The sequence below is a fragment of the Chiloscyllium plagiosum genome, chromosome 10 (assembly GCF_004010195.1).
Source record: "Chiloscyllium plagiosum isolate BGI_BamShark_2017 chromosome 10, ASM401019v2, whole genome shotgun sequence".
Taxonomy (NCBI): domain Eukaryota; kingdom Metazoa; phylum Chordata; class Chondrichthyes; order Orectolobiformes; family Hemiscylliidae; genus Chiloscyllium; species Chiloscyllium plagiosum.
Genome location: NC_057719.1, coordinates 6358561 through 6375356, shown reverse-complemented (window position 1 = coordinate 6375356; position 16796 = coordinate 6358561). Strand labels below are relative to the sequence as shown.

Sequence of the window (16796 nt, the reverse complement as noted above, 5' to 3'; positions counted from 1 at the left end):
TGCTGTGCTTTTCCAGCCCCACTCTACTCTTGACTGATTTCACTGAGAGTCTAAATTGCAGTTGCAACATGTGCTATCCCCTGCGTCTAGGGATAGAGGATCCGCTGTTCCTTCCATTCTCACGGCTGATCATGAGACACTCTTGCTCTCAACAAGACATTCTCAAGCAAGTGTGACAGTCAAAGTGTTATACGTAAAACTTCAAGATAGAAATATTTCTGCATTTCATATATTTGCTATAACATGTTTCAGGAATCGATTAGGAATAGGGGTAATCTGTTCAGCTCTGGAACTTCTCCACCTCTTAAATTAAATCATGGTCAGTCAGACTCCATCCCACTAATCTGCCTTGTTTTATGATTCATGTTTCAGGGTCAAAGCCAGAGTGGTGGTCATGGAGCTGGAGGTGGTAAGAAAGATGATAAGGTGAGTGTTTGAGCCTATCAGTGAGTGTTCAGAATAGACATTGTGGATTTTATTACCATTGAAGATTATAACAGTAATAAAATCCCAGGCGATTCATGGTATTTAACAAAATCTGTCACCTACTTGAGGCTGTTACAAGAAAGAAAGCTGAAAGTGTGAGTCTGAATATTTTCACGTTGCTGCACATTGTGACAAAGGCCATCAACATCCAAATTCGGCTAAACAGGCAAAAGCTCGATTTAATTCTTCAGCATTCTAAATAACAACGGGAGAGAGGGGGCCTGAGAGAAAACAGTTTCAGGGATTTGTTTTTTAAAAATGCAGTCCCATAAAATTGACTCAAAATGTATGATGGAAGTGTTAGATTTGTTTGTGATGTTCAGGACACCGTGCAAAGAATATGAAACCAACTGAACTTTAATCATTTCCCGTTGTCATTATTTGAACAGAAATGCTTTAAAACTATGACCAGACACTTATTTCAAAGGAGAAATAAACAGGAGACATCAGGATGTTGTTTTCACCTTTCGAGCTGGCCCTGATGATGGTTCTTTCACTCTGCGGCACCATTACTGGTTTTGCTTACCTGGTATCTTGTGACCTTTGAGATGCATTCACATCATGTTTCAGGGTGCACTCTGATTGAACTATTTAACTACATCCCTGTTGGTTTCAACTGCCTTCCAGTGAATTACCTTAACTGCACTGAAGTGAATTTTTAAATAATAAGTATTAGTATCCACCATTAATGTAAACTGGAGTGTAATTGAATTATCTCATTGCTTTGATATGCACTGTCTTATACCTGTTCTGTCCATCATACACATTCTATCAAATTCACAGCCTGCCTTTTTTTTTTACCCCTTGAAATACTTATCCAGTTTTTTTTGTGAAGAATTCTATTTGATCTTTTTTCCACCAGCATTTCCGGCATTTTCAGTATTCCAGATCATAACAGCTTCCTGCGTTTTCAAAACAGAAGTTTCCTGTGTCAACCCTGGTTCTTTTGTCAATTTAGTTTTTAAATCTCTTACCTGATTATGACACTCTTGCAGTGTAAGTTTTTTCTTCCTATTTACAGTATTCACCAGACACTTCTGTCCTTTTGCCCCACATCCCAAACCAGAATGTACAGGCTAAAGTTATTTTGTTGGATATGTTTACAAGTTAAACATATAAATAGTGAAGCATGCCAGGATAGTAAATCAGCTGAAGCTGTAAACGAAAAAGGGGCCAGTTCACATAGGCTTAATGTGAGGTATTATTACGTGTCACTTACAAAAGGATGCTTTTAGATGAAATGGGATTTTATTTTGGTAAATCCTGCCAACATTGCGACAATCTCGCACTGTACAAATGAGTTGATCCATGGGAAGTGGATTTGCTGGCACAGTTGAAGCTGACCAATCACAGTTCTAGGTTATCCCATTCCCTATAACACATGTTACACTTCATGGGATACTCTCCTTTCTTAGCAGAGACAGAATACGAGAGCAAGGAGCTGATGCTAGAACTGTTTAAAACACTGGCTATTCACAGCTAGGGTACTGGGTGTGGTTCTGGTTATCACATTTATTGGAAGGATGTGATTGCACGAGAGGGTGTAGAGGGCAATTACCAGTAACATGGATGTGCTGGAGGGTCTTTGGTAGGAAAACATGGAAAGACAGTATAAATTAGGGGGAGAATTCTCAAGGGGGCGCAGGAGCAGAGGGACCAGGGTTTATGTGCACAGATCGATGAAGGTGGCAGGACTGGTGGAGAAAGCAGTAAATGAAGCTTACGGTGTCGTTGACTTTATTAACAGAGACAAAGCTTACACGAGTAGGGAGGTGATCTTGGAATGGTACGGAATACTTGTTCGGCCTCAGCTGGAGGTCTGTATACAGTTGTGGGTGCCACATTATAGGAATGATGTAAATGCATTGGAGGGAGTGCAGAAGCGATTTACATGAATGGGTCCGTGGATGAGAAACTTCGGTGATTAGGATTGATTGAAGAAATTGTGATTGTTCATCTTGGAGAGAAGACATGGTAGAGGTTTATAAAATCGTGAGGGGCATGGATAGGGTGAATAGCCAAAGTTGCCCTCCCAGGGAGGGGAGTTCGAAACTAGAGGGCATAGGTTTAAGGCGAGAGGGGAAAGATTTGAAAAGGACCTAAGGGGCAGCTTTTTCATGCAGAGTGTGGTACATGCATGGAATGAGCTGCCAGTGAAGATGGTGGAGGCTGGGACAGTTACAACATTTAAAGGGCAACTGGGTAGGTATAAGAATAGGAAGGTTTAAGAGGGATATGGGCCAAACACTGGCAAATGGGACTAGATTAATTTAGGATCACTAGACGAGTTGGGCCGAGAAGAACAAGTTGCTGATGAAGGGCTTTTGCCCGAAACGTTAATTTTACCTGCTCCTCAGATGCTGCCTTACCAGCACCACTCTAATCTTGACTCTAATTGCCAGCATCTGCAGTAACCACTTCTGCAGAGTTGGACCGAAGGGTCTGTTTCTGTGCCGTACAGCTCTATGACTGTCTGACTAAGCAGTAATCTGATAGTGGTTTACAAAATGGTGAGCAGGTGGACAGAATAGATTGGGAGAAACTGTTCTGGCTCGTGATTGGGATAAGAGAGCACAGAGTTAAAGTGACATGCAAAAGAAGCAAAGGTAACATGAGGAAAAGTTTGAACATGCAGCGGCTAGTTAGGGAGGCAGGTTCAGGGGAAGCATTTCAGAGGGCGACGGATGATTATTTGGATACATGGGCTTGTGTATGGGGAACAAAGACAAGACTGGCACAAGACAATGCTCAGTTGAGAAGCTGGTGTGGACGTCATGCGGTGAATGACGTTCTGTGGCATAACACTTCCCATGGTTCCCCTCAGTATATAATTTGTGAAATTCCGTTACTCTCCTGCACTGTTCTCTCTGCTCCTGTGAGCTGGTGATCCCTTATGAGGAGTACACACCAGATGCACTGCAGATATTCACCAATGGTCTTTCGACAGCACCTTCCAAACCCGTGACCCCATCAGCTGAAAGGACAAGGGCAGCCGTTGCATGGGAACACCTGTAAGTTCCCCTCCAAGCCACTCACCGTTCTGACTTGGAAATATATCGCCATTCCTTCATTGTCGCTGGGTCAAACTCCTGGAATTCCCTCCCTGAAGGCTTTGTCAGTCCATCTACAGCACATGGACTGCAGCGGTTCAAGGATGCAGCTCATCCCCACCTTCTCAAGGGGCAACTGGGCCGAGTGATACATGCTGGGCCCAGCCAGCAGCATCAACATCCTGTCAGTGATTTTTTTTTTTTTAAATGGATTTGACAGACATTGTCAATGTGGTGACAGGTACGATAGTTTCCATTGTTACATTACTTAAACGGCCACTTGGTCGCTGTATTTTCATGCAGCAAGTGGCCAGGGTCTGGAATACGCTGCACGAGTGTGTGCTAGAGGCAGGTCAGTCGAGGCATTCAGAAGAGAGCTGGTGCGTTATTTGAGAAGGAGCAGTGTGCACAGTTACAACGGGTTGGGGGCCAGGAGAATAACACCAAGTGAATAGCACATTTAGATTGCTACTGCAGGCAAGGTTGGTGGCAAGGCATCCTGCTGTGCTGTAATCAGCAGCTGGTCAAAGGCCGAATACAAACAGGAATGTGAAATCCAGTAAGTTAACATACACCGTTTCAAAAGATTCAAAATTGACCCATATCTATATGTAACGTTTTTGGGGGTGTCTCAATAGGATAAGAAGAAGAAATATGAGCCTCCCGTACCGACCCGAGTGGGAAAGAAAAAGAAGAAAACGAAAGGGCCTGATGCAGCCAGCAAGTTACCCCTCGGTAAGGCAGTGACCTGGTCATTTTGAAATGTGTCTCAATTTTGTTGCCGCCTCGTAAAATAATCGAATTCACTTGAATTCAAATAGCAACTGGGTATCGTCAGCACATAACCTTGATATCAAACTATTCTGAATTTTTTTTTAAAACGTTGCTTTATGATTTAGACATGGAGATGCTGGTGTTGGGCTGGGCTGGACAAAGTTGGAAGCCCCACAACACCAGGTTATAGCCCAACAGGTTTATTTGAAATCACAAGCTTTCAGAGCGCGGCTACTTCGTCCGGAACTCGTTACTCCTAAAATAAATATTCTGAAGACTGGTCCGAAATGTTAACTCCAATTTCTCTCCACAGATGCTGCCAAAGCTGGTGATTTCCAATAAACCTGTTGGGCTATAACCTAGTGTCGTGTGACTTCTGACTTTGTGATTTAGAGTTCTTTAGTTTCATTCGTTTCCTTTTGAGTTCCTTTTGTTTCCTGACATGGTTTAACTTTCTACATTGCATTAGCTGTTTTGAGCTCTCGCACTGTATCTCTTGGAGCCTTCAGTCACCCTCAGCAATTCCTGACTGTTGCTATTGAAGAGAGAGAGAGGGTTCCAGATCATATTGTGTGTAGAGTGATTGGTTTCCTATTGAACAGACCATAGAAAGGCCTCAGCTAAGCGCTGAGAACAGAAGAAAATCGTCCCTGAGAGTGACTCCTCTCTTTCATTTAATTCCCACAGTGACACCTCACACGCAGTGCAGACTGAAGTTGCTGAAGCTGGAAAGGATAAAAGATTATCTCTTAATGGAAGAAGAATTCATCAGAAATCAGGAACAAATGAAACCGCTGGAAGAGAAACAAGAGGTTTGTACTGGAAAGGTGGGGGGCAATAGGCAGCATATCAGTCTAGTGAACCTCCCATTCCCTCTGCAATATAGAGTCCCTGCCACCTGGAGAACTGATTGCCTAAGCGTATCTTGATTTGAGCACTCAAGTTCCAATAGGAAGCAAAAACAGAGATTGCTGGAAAATCTCTGGCAGCATCAGTGGAGAGAAATCAGAGTTAACATTTCAGGACCAGTGACCCTTCTTCAGAATGTTTTTTTGTCCCCGATCGGAAGCATCTGTCATGTCATTTTGCACATCCCTAAACATCCCAAACAGCCACCTACATGGGCAGGAATTAACCGGTTTATTTAAAAATGAGGATGTAACATGAGGGTATTAACTTTGCCGATCAGGATTTCCATTCTTCAAATGTCGTCTCTTCAAACAGCTGGTCTTTCATATCGCTGCCCCACTGCATTTCAGGGTCAGCTGTACCTTAGCCGGTTCCACAGTGAAGCTGCCTTAGACAGCAACATGCTGTCATCCTAGCCTCAGAGTAGTACACCTTACTGGACCAGGGAGTTTCCTGCATTGAACGTGCTCCAATCTCCCCACTGATTCAGGTGGGCGCTCCTGCTTTCTGCAATGCGTCAGTGTCACAAAAGCAGAAATTGCTGGAGAAACTCAACAGCTCTGGCAGCATCTGTGGAGAGAAAGCAGAGCTGAGGTTTCGGGTCCAGTGACCCTCCTTTCGAGCTCAGTGGGTCTGCTATATGTTGTGCAGGTTCCTAGCACCTCCTGCAGTCTGCAGTATTAGCCCTTCGAGCTTGATAACCCAGTTTAAAAAGTTGTTATCGGTAAAAATGGACATGAAGCTGTGGGTTTGTTGCAAAATCCTCACAGAACCTGACTATCTTTCGGCACTGGCTAACTCCCCTCCTTACCTGGTGTGTCCTGTAGGTGACTGCATTCTCCCATCGATCCTTTTTGATCATTACCTCCCTCTGAAAAGCTGCTCCACTGAGCCAAACCACCAGCGATAATTTAAAAAGGCAACCTCCCACCACCACTGACACCCGCAGTGCGGTAAGGAATAAGATAACAGGTGTTGACTTTCTCTGCAAACAGGAGGAAAGGTCTAAAGTGGACGACTTGAGAGGGACACCGATGTCTGTAGGCACACTGGAGGAAATCATAGATGACAACCACGCCATTGTGTCAACCTCTGTGGGCTCCGAGCATTACGTCAGCATCTTGTCGTTTGTGGACAAAGACCTGCTGGAGCCTGGCTGCTCCGTCCTCCTCAACCATAAGGTAAAGGGGGGGAGGAACCTTCAGACACGTCTCACCTTTCCCTTCGCGGCTGAGTGTTCACTTACTTCATACTTACGTGACGAATGCTCAATGAAAGAACAGAGGATAGTAAAGCTGGAAATGATCAGTTTGTGATCCTATTATTGTTCAGAATTTGTTTTCTTTATTCCTTTGTGGGATGTGGCCAGTGTTTGTTGCCCATTGCTAATTGCCCTTGAGCTGAATTGCTTGCTCAGCCATATAGGGCACCACAATGGCTCAGTGGTTGGTGCTGCTGCCTCACAGTGCCAGGGACCCTGGCTCGATTCCAGCCGCAGGCGACTGTCTGTGTGGAGTTTGCACATTCTCTCCGTATCTGTGTGGGTTTCCTCCGGGTGCTCCGGTTTCCTCCCACAGTCCAAAGATGTGCAGGTTAGGTGAATTGGCCATGGGAAATGCAGGGTTAGAGGGATAGGATGTGTCTGGAGGGTTGGTGTAGGCTCACTGGGCTGAATGGCCTGCTTCCACACTGTAGGGATTCTGTGATTCCAAGAGGTCAATCAGCTGCATTGCTGTGGGTCTGGAGTCCCACATAGGCCAAAGCAGGTGAGGACAGCAGATTTCCTTCCCTAAAGGCCACCGGTGAGCGAGATAGGTTTTTACGCCAGCTGGTGGTTTAATGGTTTTATTACACGGATTAACTTTTAGTAACTAGATTTTTAATTTCAGATTTTTACTGAATTTGCTTCTCACCAACTGCTATTGTGGGAAGCGAAGCCAATGCTGGGGGTCTGAACTAAATTCTCAAGTCAGCTGTAGGCCAGATGAGAGAGAGCTAGCTGGGTTCCTTCCCTCGAGGACATTCATGAACCTGATGGGCCATAACAATAATCAAGAATGATTTCAGGCTCACTTGTCACTCAGGCGAGCTTCTAATAATTGAATTTAAATTCCGCTGGCTATCGTGGTGGTAGTTAAACCTGTGCTCCCCACAACATTAATCTGGACTTCTTGCTGACACGTCCATATGCAACCCTGATATGCTCCCATTTCCTGTTGGTTTTTTTTTGTTTAATTGACAAACTAAGACCACATCTCAGGGCTGGTCTGAATCCAAGGAGGAAAGAATGGGACAGATGGCAAGTGGATGGTGACACCGAGCTGGGAGGAACAAGAGTGAGCAGTTCCACGGAAGTACAAACAACTGGTTTGGTCTAAACGTGACTCTGAGCGTACGCTGCAGGCTTACCACTGAATGCCCCTGGGGCAGCTTGAACTAAACATCAAATACCATTTCTTCAGTGCTAGCTGCAGCCTGTGAAAGGATGTAGGGAAAACAGTTTGAATGTTAGGAGAACAGTGAGGGAAATTTCCAATACAGGCAGCAACCATAAGGGTTGAAAATTGATCAGGTTCTTGTCTGATCTGGTTCTGCACAATTAATGATGGTCATTCATGTTGTTGTTGTGACTGGGTACTAAATGATTTCCCTCCATCATTAGGTTCGCCTGTTGATCCTTTTAGTTGGGATTTTAATGCTTCCGTCTGCTCTGGCCATGCTCAGCCAGCGATGCCCACGTTCCATGAATAAGTAAATCAAACCCCTGGTATTCCTGAAGTGTGTAAGGTAATGTGCAAGGAGAACAATGACAGTTCTTTCAATCCTGTTCCTTAGGTGCACGCTGTGATTGGTGTACTGACGGATGACACAGATCCACTGGTGACTGTAATGAAGGTGGAGAAGGCTCCACAGGAGACATATGCTGATATCGGTGGCTTAGATAGTCAGATCCAGGAAATCAAGGTGAGAGCTGCTTTTGTTAAATATTCATCCTGTTAAATTCCGAGTTCAATGATCCCTGCAGCTCGCACTTTCATTTTAATGTGGTTGGATGATCAGTACTTCCTGCAATGAAGAGAATTCTTGGAAGTCTCATGATTTCATGACAACCACCTGATGAAGGAGCAGCGCTCAGAAAGCTAGTGCTTCCAGTCAAATCTGTTGGACTACAACCTGGTGTTGTGTGATTTTTAGATTTCAATAAAGGTCAGGATTAGGGGTGAAGGCATCTGTCAGTGGCAGTGCCTATAGTGGGTTGAAAGCAATGCTTTGAGAACAGTCGGGTGGTTATTAGCCCAGCTTATTACCAGATTAAATGATGGACAATAAACAAAAACAGAAATTGCTGGAGTAACTCAACAGTTCTGGCAGCAACTGTGGATAGAAAACAGAGTTAACACGTTTGAGTTTCTGTGACCCTTCACCCCACACAATCCGCAGTTCTTTATTATATTTGGATGATGAGGAACCTGTGATAACAAGTAAATGTGACGCTTTAGTAACAGAGTGATGGATATCCTGCTGGTTGATCTCCCTGGTTGGGTGTTACACTTGGGAAATAAGCCCTAGTGTAATTTTCCGTGAAGTGCAGATGATATTTCCTAATTCCATTCCCTGTAATTTTTTTAAATCATCAATTCTGTCCCTAGTTTTAGACAGCACTACTGCATTTGTATTATTAGTCAGTCTTGAGTAATACTGGCAAGTTGGGAGGTGAGTTTGGTTGGAGCAAATTAATTACTTGTTGTAGGTTGAAGAGCTGGAAAATAAGGTGTTGCAGAGCTGTCGGGGCAATGAGGTATGATTGCAATGTTTACATAGGAAGGTTCTATTGCAAATTGCACCTTTAGGAATTTCTCGTGAAGTATAAGTTGACATAGATGTGACAACTGGGAGTGAAGATTTGTTGATGAGGTGGGTGTATTCGCAAGATTGTCATATAAATGTAGCTGTGTGTGTGTGAGAGAGACACACAGTGATTCATGCTTAACAATAAAACTGTGCTATAACTTTTGTAGGAATCTGTAGAACTGCCACTCACCCATCCTGAATATTATGAAGAGATGGGAATTAAGCCTCCGAAAGGAGTTATTCTGTACGGAGCTCCTGGCACAGGTAGACTTTACCTTTTTATTGTCAGTGTTAATTTATTCTTAATTTTTAAAAGTATCCTTTCTTTCCATTCCGTGCTATCAAGGTAAAATGTTGTTGCTAACATAAAGATGTAATTTGTGCTTTTGTTGCTATCTGAGTTGAGAATTTACAGTGCACACTCACCCCCAGTATGCTCTGTGGATAATGCTGGGATTGTGCATTTCACACTGGGTTTCTACCTTCAGTTTATCCTCTGTATAAATCTATACGGCGTAGTGGCCGAGTTGCATTTATTTCAGCTGTTCAGCTTCTATCCAGTTAGTGCTCCAGGCACCAGAGCAGTGCTGTTCCACTTTGTATGACACTTTCAGAATATGTTGTGTCTAAATATCAATGTCTCCTTCCTTTGAACCAACCAAAGTTCTCTTATAAAAGAGGTTCCCCGAGTGGATGGGTGCATCTGCCTCTCAGTATCAGTCTTGGCATCACTTGCACCTCATGTTATAGAACTGGAAGAGTGGTCATGGTTCAGGAGATGGCCATTTGGTCCATCATGTCCATGCAGGCTCTCTGCAGAGCAATCCGGTCCCAATTCTCGGGGGTTAAGTGGATGCATTCAGCATGTTAAATGTTTCTGATATTTAATCTCCGTCGAATCTTGCAGATTCAAGCCAGCTACTGCTGAGCAACTGCAGCGACCTCCATAAAAGGTCCACCTGGTTGACCTATGCCCTCTCTCTGTCGAAATGCAGGTAAAACGTTGTTAGCCAAGGCTGTAGCGAACCAAACCTCGGCCACCTTCCTGCGAGTGGTTGGCTCAGAGCTCATCCAGAAGTACCTGGGAGACGGGCCGAAGCTTGTACGCGAGCTGTTCCGCGTTGCAGAAGAGCACGCTCCCTCCATCGTTTTCATCGATGAGATTGATGCGATTGGCACAAAGAGGTAGGCTGCTTTGAGAAGGCTCTTTGAGCACAGTCTCAGTTTGGTATATGGGTTTCTTGGGTTCAGCATAGTTTATTTGTGCAAGTCATGGGTCTTTGTAACTTCTAGAAAATCCTGCAGGCATCAGGCAACCAGGAAGATCCCACAAAACGGAATGTGATAATAACCAGGTGATTCACTGATGTTAGTTATAGAGATGTACAGCACGGAAACAGACCCTTCGGTCCAACTCATCCATGCCGACCAGATATCTTAAATTAATCTCGTCCAGCACCTGACCCGTATCCCTCTAAACCATTCCTATTCATATACCCATCCAGATGCCTTTTAATATTGTAATTGTACCAGCCTCCACCACATCCTCTGGCAGCTCATTCCATACACGCACCATCCTCTGTGTCAAAATGTCGCCCCTTAGGTCCCTTTTAAATCTTTCCCTTCTCACCCTGGGAAAAAGACCTTTATTTATCCTATCCATGCCCCTCATGATTTTAGAAACATCCACCCAATATTGTAATTGTACCAGCCTCCACCACGTCCTCTGGCAGCTCATTCCATACACGCACCATCCTCTGTGTCAAAAAGTCGCCCCTTAGGTCCCTTTTAAATCTTTCCCTTCTCACCCTGGGAAAAAGACCTTTATTTATCCTATCCATGCCCCTCATGATTTTAGAAACATCCACCCCTCAGCCTCTGACGCTCCAGGGAAAACAGCACCAGCCTGTTCATCCTTTCCCTATAGCTCTCATCCACCAACCCTGGCAACATCCTTGTAAATCTTTTCTGAACCCTTTCAAGTTACACAACATCCTTCCAATAGGAGGGAGACCAGAATTGCACGCAATATTCCAATAGTGGCCTAACCAATGTCCTGTACAGCTGCAACATGATCTCCTAACTCCTGTACTCAGTACTCTGACCAATAAAGGAAAGCATACCAAACGCCGCCTTCACTATCCTATCTACCTGCGACTCCACATTCAAGGAGCTATGAACCTGCCCTCCAAAGTCTCTTTGTTCAGCAACACTCCCTAGGACCTTACCATTAAGTGTATAATTCCTACCCTGATTTGCCTTTCCAAAATGCAGCATCTCACATTTATGTAAATTAAACTCCATTTGCCACTTCTCAGCCCATTGGCCCATCTGGTCAAGATCCTGTTGTAATCTGAGGTAACCTCCTTCATTGTCCACTACACCTCCAATTTTGGGGTCATCTGCAAACTTAGTAGCTATACTTCCTTTGTTAACATCCAAATCATTTATATAAATGACAAAACGCAGTGGACCCATCACTGATCCTTGTGGCACTCCACTGGTCACAGGCCTCCAGTCTGAAAAACAACCCTCCACCATCACTCTCTGTCTTCTACCTTTGAGCCAGTTCTGTATCTAAAATGGCTAGTTCTCCCTGTATTCCGTGTGCTCTAACCTTACCAGTCTCCCATGAGGAACCTTTTCGAAGTCTATATCGTTCACGTCCATCACTCTGCCCTCAACAATCCTCTTCATTACTTCTTCAAAAAAACCCAATCAACTTAGTGAGACATGATTTCCCTCACACAAAGCCATGTGAATAAATCGAGGGGGACACCTGGCAGAACTTGCTGCTTCGTGCCTGGCAGGGATTTCATGTCCACTCAAGAATGTGCTTCAGTTTAATACCTCTTCTGACGGATGTGCCACTCAACTGCAGCTTATTCTTGAGTCTGAAGTGGGCCTTGAAGCCGTGGGCTTCTGACTGAGGGAAGAATGCTATTATCAAACCACTGGAGGCTAGTTATTCACCCAGGAATTATCAGCAGGAGGCTCATGATTCATTGGGAAACTGGCTTTAGCTGCCAGATAGGGAGAGAAATGATTGATCAGTTGTTACGTGCTTCCTAATAATAAAGATTGCTGAATGAAGGAAGAGTTCATCTGGGTTCCTCACCCGACTTCTACCACCCATGCAGTCACGTTATACAATGACAATCTTAAGGTCAAAGTTTCCTGTCCCTCCCGCTCTGTACGAATCGTGTCATATTCTTGGTGCTTTGCTGTATTAGTCAGTCCTGAAGTCTTAAAGCCAGGACCTTCTCTGTGCAACAATTCTACTGGAGCTGGCCCTGATCTCGGGTGGTTTCCTACACTGGGCTCTGCAGCCTTCAGGTCCTTGGTGAGAATCCTCTGTTTTTACTGTCGGTGCTGTGTTTGCTGCTGGGATATCGATGTTCTGATCATTGAATCATGTTTCACTCTCAGGTACGACTCCAATTCCGGCGGGGAGCGGGAAATCCAGCGGACAATGCTGGAGCTTCTGAACCAGTTGGATGGGTTTGACTCCCGGGGAGATGTGAAAGTTATCATGGCCACAAACAGGATAGAAACACTAGACCCAGCTCTCATCAGGCCAGGTGAGCTCATGGCTGGTCAGACCCTCGTTCTGACGAAGAGTCACACTGGGCTCAATGTTAACTCTTGTTTCTCTCTCTGTAGATGCTGCCATACCTGCTGAGTTTCTCCAGCATTCTGTGCCTTTTAGTCTCTCAAAGTTGCTATTTAATCAGTAAGATGGTGCAGGTACAACTAGATTTGGATTAATTGTTAAACTCATTCAAATAACAACGGAATATCTACGAAATCAGATATGGAGGACACAGGTTAATCCTTGGAACACGCTCTTTATTTCTTTCAGTACCTCATGGGTGTTTAATTCATTTCTGATGTTTTTTGATCCTGTCTGCAAACAGCTGGCTAATTAATCTGTGCACATTGAAACAGACTTGTAGCAGAGAGAGTCAGTCCTGGTGATTGCCTGTTATACCCAGGGAACTTCACTATTACACATGGGCACATTATCCCGATGTTTAACTGCTAGTGAAGTGACGCATAAGTCATGAATACAGTAAACTTTGAATCCTGTACTGGGGTTTTAAAACACTGCTTGCATTACCGTGGGGCTGCTTCATTGTCAGAGGAGCTGTCTTTCAGTCAGATGTCGAACCAGTCTGCTGTCAGCTTATAGTTCACATGGAAACCAGGGGTCTTACTAACATCATTCAGACAGGTTGTTGGGAAATCCTATCATTGAACATCGATTGATTTTAAAAAAGACTCAGCATGTGGGTGTCATAAGTCAGTATTTATTGCCTTGTCTTTGGAAGCTGTTGATGACCCACTGTAGTTCTTGGTGGTGATGGTATTTACACAAAGCATTATCATTGGTCGATGTAGTTGCTGGTTTTGGCAAGTTAAGAGTCCACCGTGTTGCTCTGGGCCTGTCTCAGGGCAGAATGAGTAAGGACGGCCAGTTTCCTTCCCTCGAGGAGTGGGGATGCTTTGCTGACTACTTGCTCCATGGTCCCCATTGCATGACTTTTTAATTCCAGATTTATTTAATGAAGTGAATTTAAATTTCCCAATTGCGGTAGAGCACTCTGAGACATTTGCCACTGGGATAACATGCTGCACAAAAGCACATCTTTTTCTTACATTTTCTATTATTCCAGGGAGGATTGATCGTAAAATTGAATTTCCTCTTCCGGATGAAAAGACCAAGAGACGTATCTTCCAGATCCACACAAGCAGGATGACAGTAGCACAAGACGTGAGCCTGGATGAACTGATACTGGCTAAAGACGATCTGTCTGGGGCAGACATTAAGGTGAATTGGGGTATTTTTCTCTTTACCCTCTGTTTCTTTTCACCTTTTTATGCTGGGTGAGGGGTCGTCCAATAGAGAAGGATTAAATCAAATAGACTCTGGGGTTTAGCAGAATGAGAAGTGATTTTTATTGAAGATTTTCTAAAGAACTTAAAGTAGATGCCAAGAGGCTGTTTTAGCCTCTAAAACCACAATCACTGCTATAAACCCTCCAGAACACATGTGCGTGCACACCCCTGCCCGCAAGCACCCATACAGTTCTTCCCCCCCACCGCACATACACACCTATACGTGTGCACGCGACCACCCCCCCGTCACCTCTGCCTGTATTTAGTTGGTCACTGTTTCAGGATTAGGTTTTGCCCATTGAGAAAATAGTATGTTTTGCTCCCACATTATGTCACAGGAATGTGAATCTTTGGCATTCTGTTCCCCAGAGAGCTGTGGATGCTCGGTTGATTGAGTATATTTACAGATACTGAAGGATTCCAGAGATCTGGGAATCGCGTGTAAGGATTGAGTTTGACCATTATTCTGTTAAATAATGCGACAGACGCAAGGCCCAAGCTGCCCACTCCTGACCTTTTATGTTCTTACGCAGTCACCCGTGTTACTGAACATATTCTTTTATGGTTTCTGCAATGTGGACTTTGCCAGCATTTATTGCTGAACCCTAACCGGCCTTGAGCTGAGTGGGGCTTTGTATACAATTTGAAGGAGCAGTTCAGAGTCAACCATGTTGCTGTGGGTCTGGAGTTAAATATAGGTCCGTCCTACATGAGTAAGAATGGCAGATTTCCTTCCCAAACGTGGTTGTTTTGGACAGTTGATGACAGCTGTGTGGTCACCATTACTAAACGAGCTTTCTGGTCTACGTTTGAGCTGAGGTTCCACCAGCAGCCTGTCCCAGAACGTCAGCCTGGGTTTTGGGATTACTAATCGGTAAAATTACTCCTCCCTCCCCACCTCACCCCCATACCACCCCAAAAGGATCTGGTATTTATCCAAGGTGGGAGCCTAGCTTGTGAGCATTAATAAATGTTTACAGTCGGTCTCAAATCCTGTTGTGAAAGCACATTTTAACCAGCAGGGGCCGCTGCATTGCAATGGTGAGTGGGTACTCGGGGCTGCTTTCCATTCTCTGTGTCAATTTGACTCCGTTGACGGTATTTTTGTTTCTTAAAACTAAAGATTAAACCCCAAGACGTGAGCAGCTGCATCCAGGCTGTTTTTACGGAGCACTGCCTGTTGGAGGTGCTGTGTCAGGGCAGTTGTTAAAAGCCAAGTGTTATTTTCTTTCCAGAATGTTTAAAAACCCACCGCATTATTCAGAGAACTTTTGCAAGGTTTGTAGCTCAGGTTGAGGTGTGGGGTGTAGGTTTGATATCCAGATGTTTCATTACCTGGCTAAGTAACATCATCAGTGGCGACCTCCAAGTGAAGCGAAGCTGTTGTCTCCTGCTTTCTATTTATATCTTTCTCCTGGATGGGGTTCCTGGGGTTTGTGGTGATGTCAATTCCTGTTCGTTTTCTGAGGGGTTGATAGATGGCATCTAGATCTGTGTGTTTGTTTATGGCTTTATGGTTGGAGTGCCAGGCCTCTAGGAATTCTCTGCATGTCTTTGCTTAGCCTGTTCCAGGATAGCTGTGTTGTCCCAGTTGAAATGGTGGTTTTTTTCATCCGTGTGTAGGGCTACGAGGGAGAGAGGGTCGTGTCTTTTTGTGGCTAGCTGGTGTTAGTGTATCCTGGTGGCTAACTTTCTTCCTGTTTGTCCTACGTAGTGTTTGTGGCAGTCCTTGCATGGAATTTTGTAGACGACGTTGGTTTTGTCCATGGGTTGTACTGGGTCTTTTAAGTTTGTTAGTTTTTGTTTGAGTGTGTTGGTGGGTTTGTGTGCTACTAGGATTCCGAGGGGTCTTATTCAGAGAATGTTGGGAGAGGTCTGAATTCTCCTGGACAATATTCCATCATCGCCCATCTCACCGGGAAGAGAATGACTGACTGCAGAGGCAGCTTATTCCTGTCTGTGGGATCTTGCTGTATGTAAAATGGCTGCTGCAGTTCCCCACCCAGCAAGTCACTGCCCCTCAGCACTTGGCAATGTTTGCAAACAATGTGATGAGTTCTAGACATCCAAGTTTCTCCTCTGAATGTAAATAGTTTAGCTGCTAATTGTCAATAGAAATTTCTCTGCCAGTCATTTTTGTTGATCTATTAAGAGTTGGGGTTTTTGGAGTGGCTCATAGAGATGTACAGCATGGAAACAGACCCTTCGGTCCAACCTGTCCATGCCGACCAAATATCCCAACCCAATCTAGTCCCATCTTCCAGCACCCTGCCCATATCCATCCAAACCCTTCCTATTCATATACCCATCCAAATGCCTCTTAAATGTTGCAATTGTACCAGTCTCCACCACATCCTCTAGCAGCCCATTCCATACACTTACCACCCTGTGTGTGAAACAGTTGCCCCTTGGGTCTCTTTTATATCTTTCCCCTCTCACCCTAAACCTATGCCCTCCAGTTCTCGACTCCCCGACAATAGACAATAGGTGCAGGAGTAGGCCATTTTGCCCTTCGAGCCTGCACCACCATTCAATATGATCATGGCTGATCATCCTTAATCAGTATCCTGTTCCTGCCTTATCTCCATAACTCTTGATTCCACTATCTTTGAGAGCTCTATCCAACTCTTTCTTAAATTAATCCAGAGACTGGGCCTCCACTGCCCTCTGGGGCAGAGCATTCCACACAGCCACCACTCTCTGGGTGAAGAAGTTTCTCCTCATCTCTGTCCTAAATGGCCTACCCCGTATTTTTAAGCTTTGTCCTCTGGTTTGGCACTCACCCATCAGCGGAAACATGTTTCCTGCCTCCAGAATGTCCAATCC

At 44.6% G+C, this 16796-nt stretch overlaps 1 protein-coding gene across 1 annotated transcript in view; it reads left to right on the top strand.

Moving 5' to 3' along the window:
- The first annotated feature begins 320 nt into the window (after nt 1-320).
- Nucleotides 321-16796, top strand: part of LOC122553359 (26S proteasome regulatory subunit 4) — a 19047-nt gene continuing 2571 nt past the window's right edge. The window contains exons 1-9 of the mRNA XM_043696956.1: nt 321-426; nt 4175-4271; nt 4998-5122; nt 6215-6400; nt 8055-8183; nt 9239-9335; nt 10067-10256; nt 12501-12652; nt 13748-13902. Coding sequence (XP_043552891.1) covers nt 364-426; nt 4175-4271; nt 4998-5122; nt 6215-6400; nt 8055-8183; nt 9239-9335; nt 10067-10256; nt 12501-12652; nt 13748-13902 — 1194 coding nt within the window. The 5' untranslated portion in view covers nt 321-363. The remainder of the gene's footprint in view (nt 427-4174; nt 4272-4997; nt 5123-6214; nt 6401-8054; nt 8184-9238; nt 9336-10066; nt 10257-12500; nt 12653-13747; nt 13903-16796) is intronic.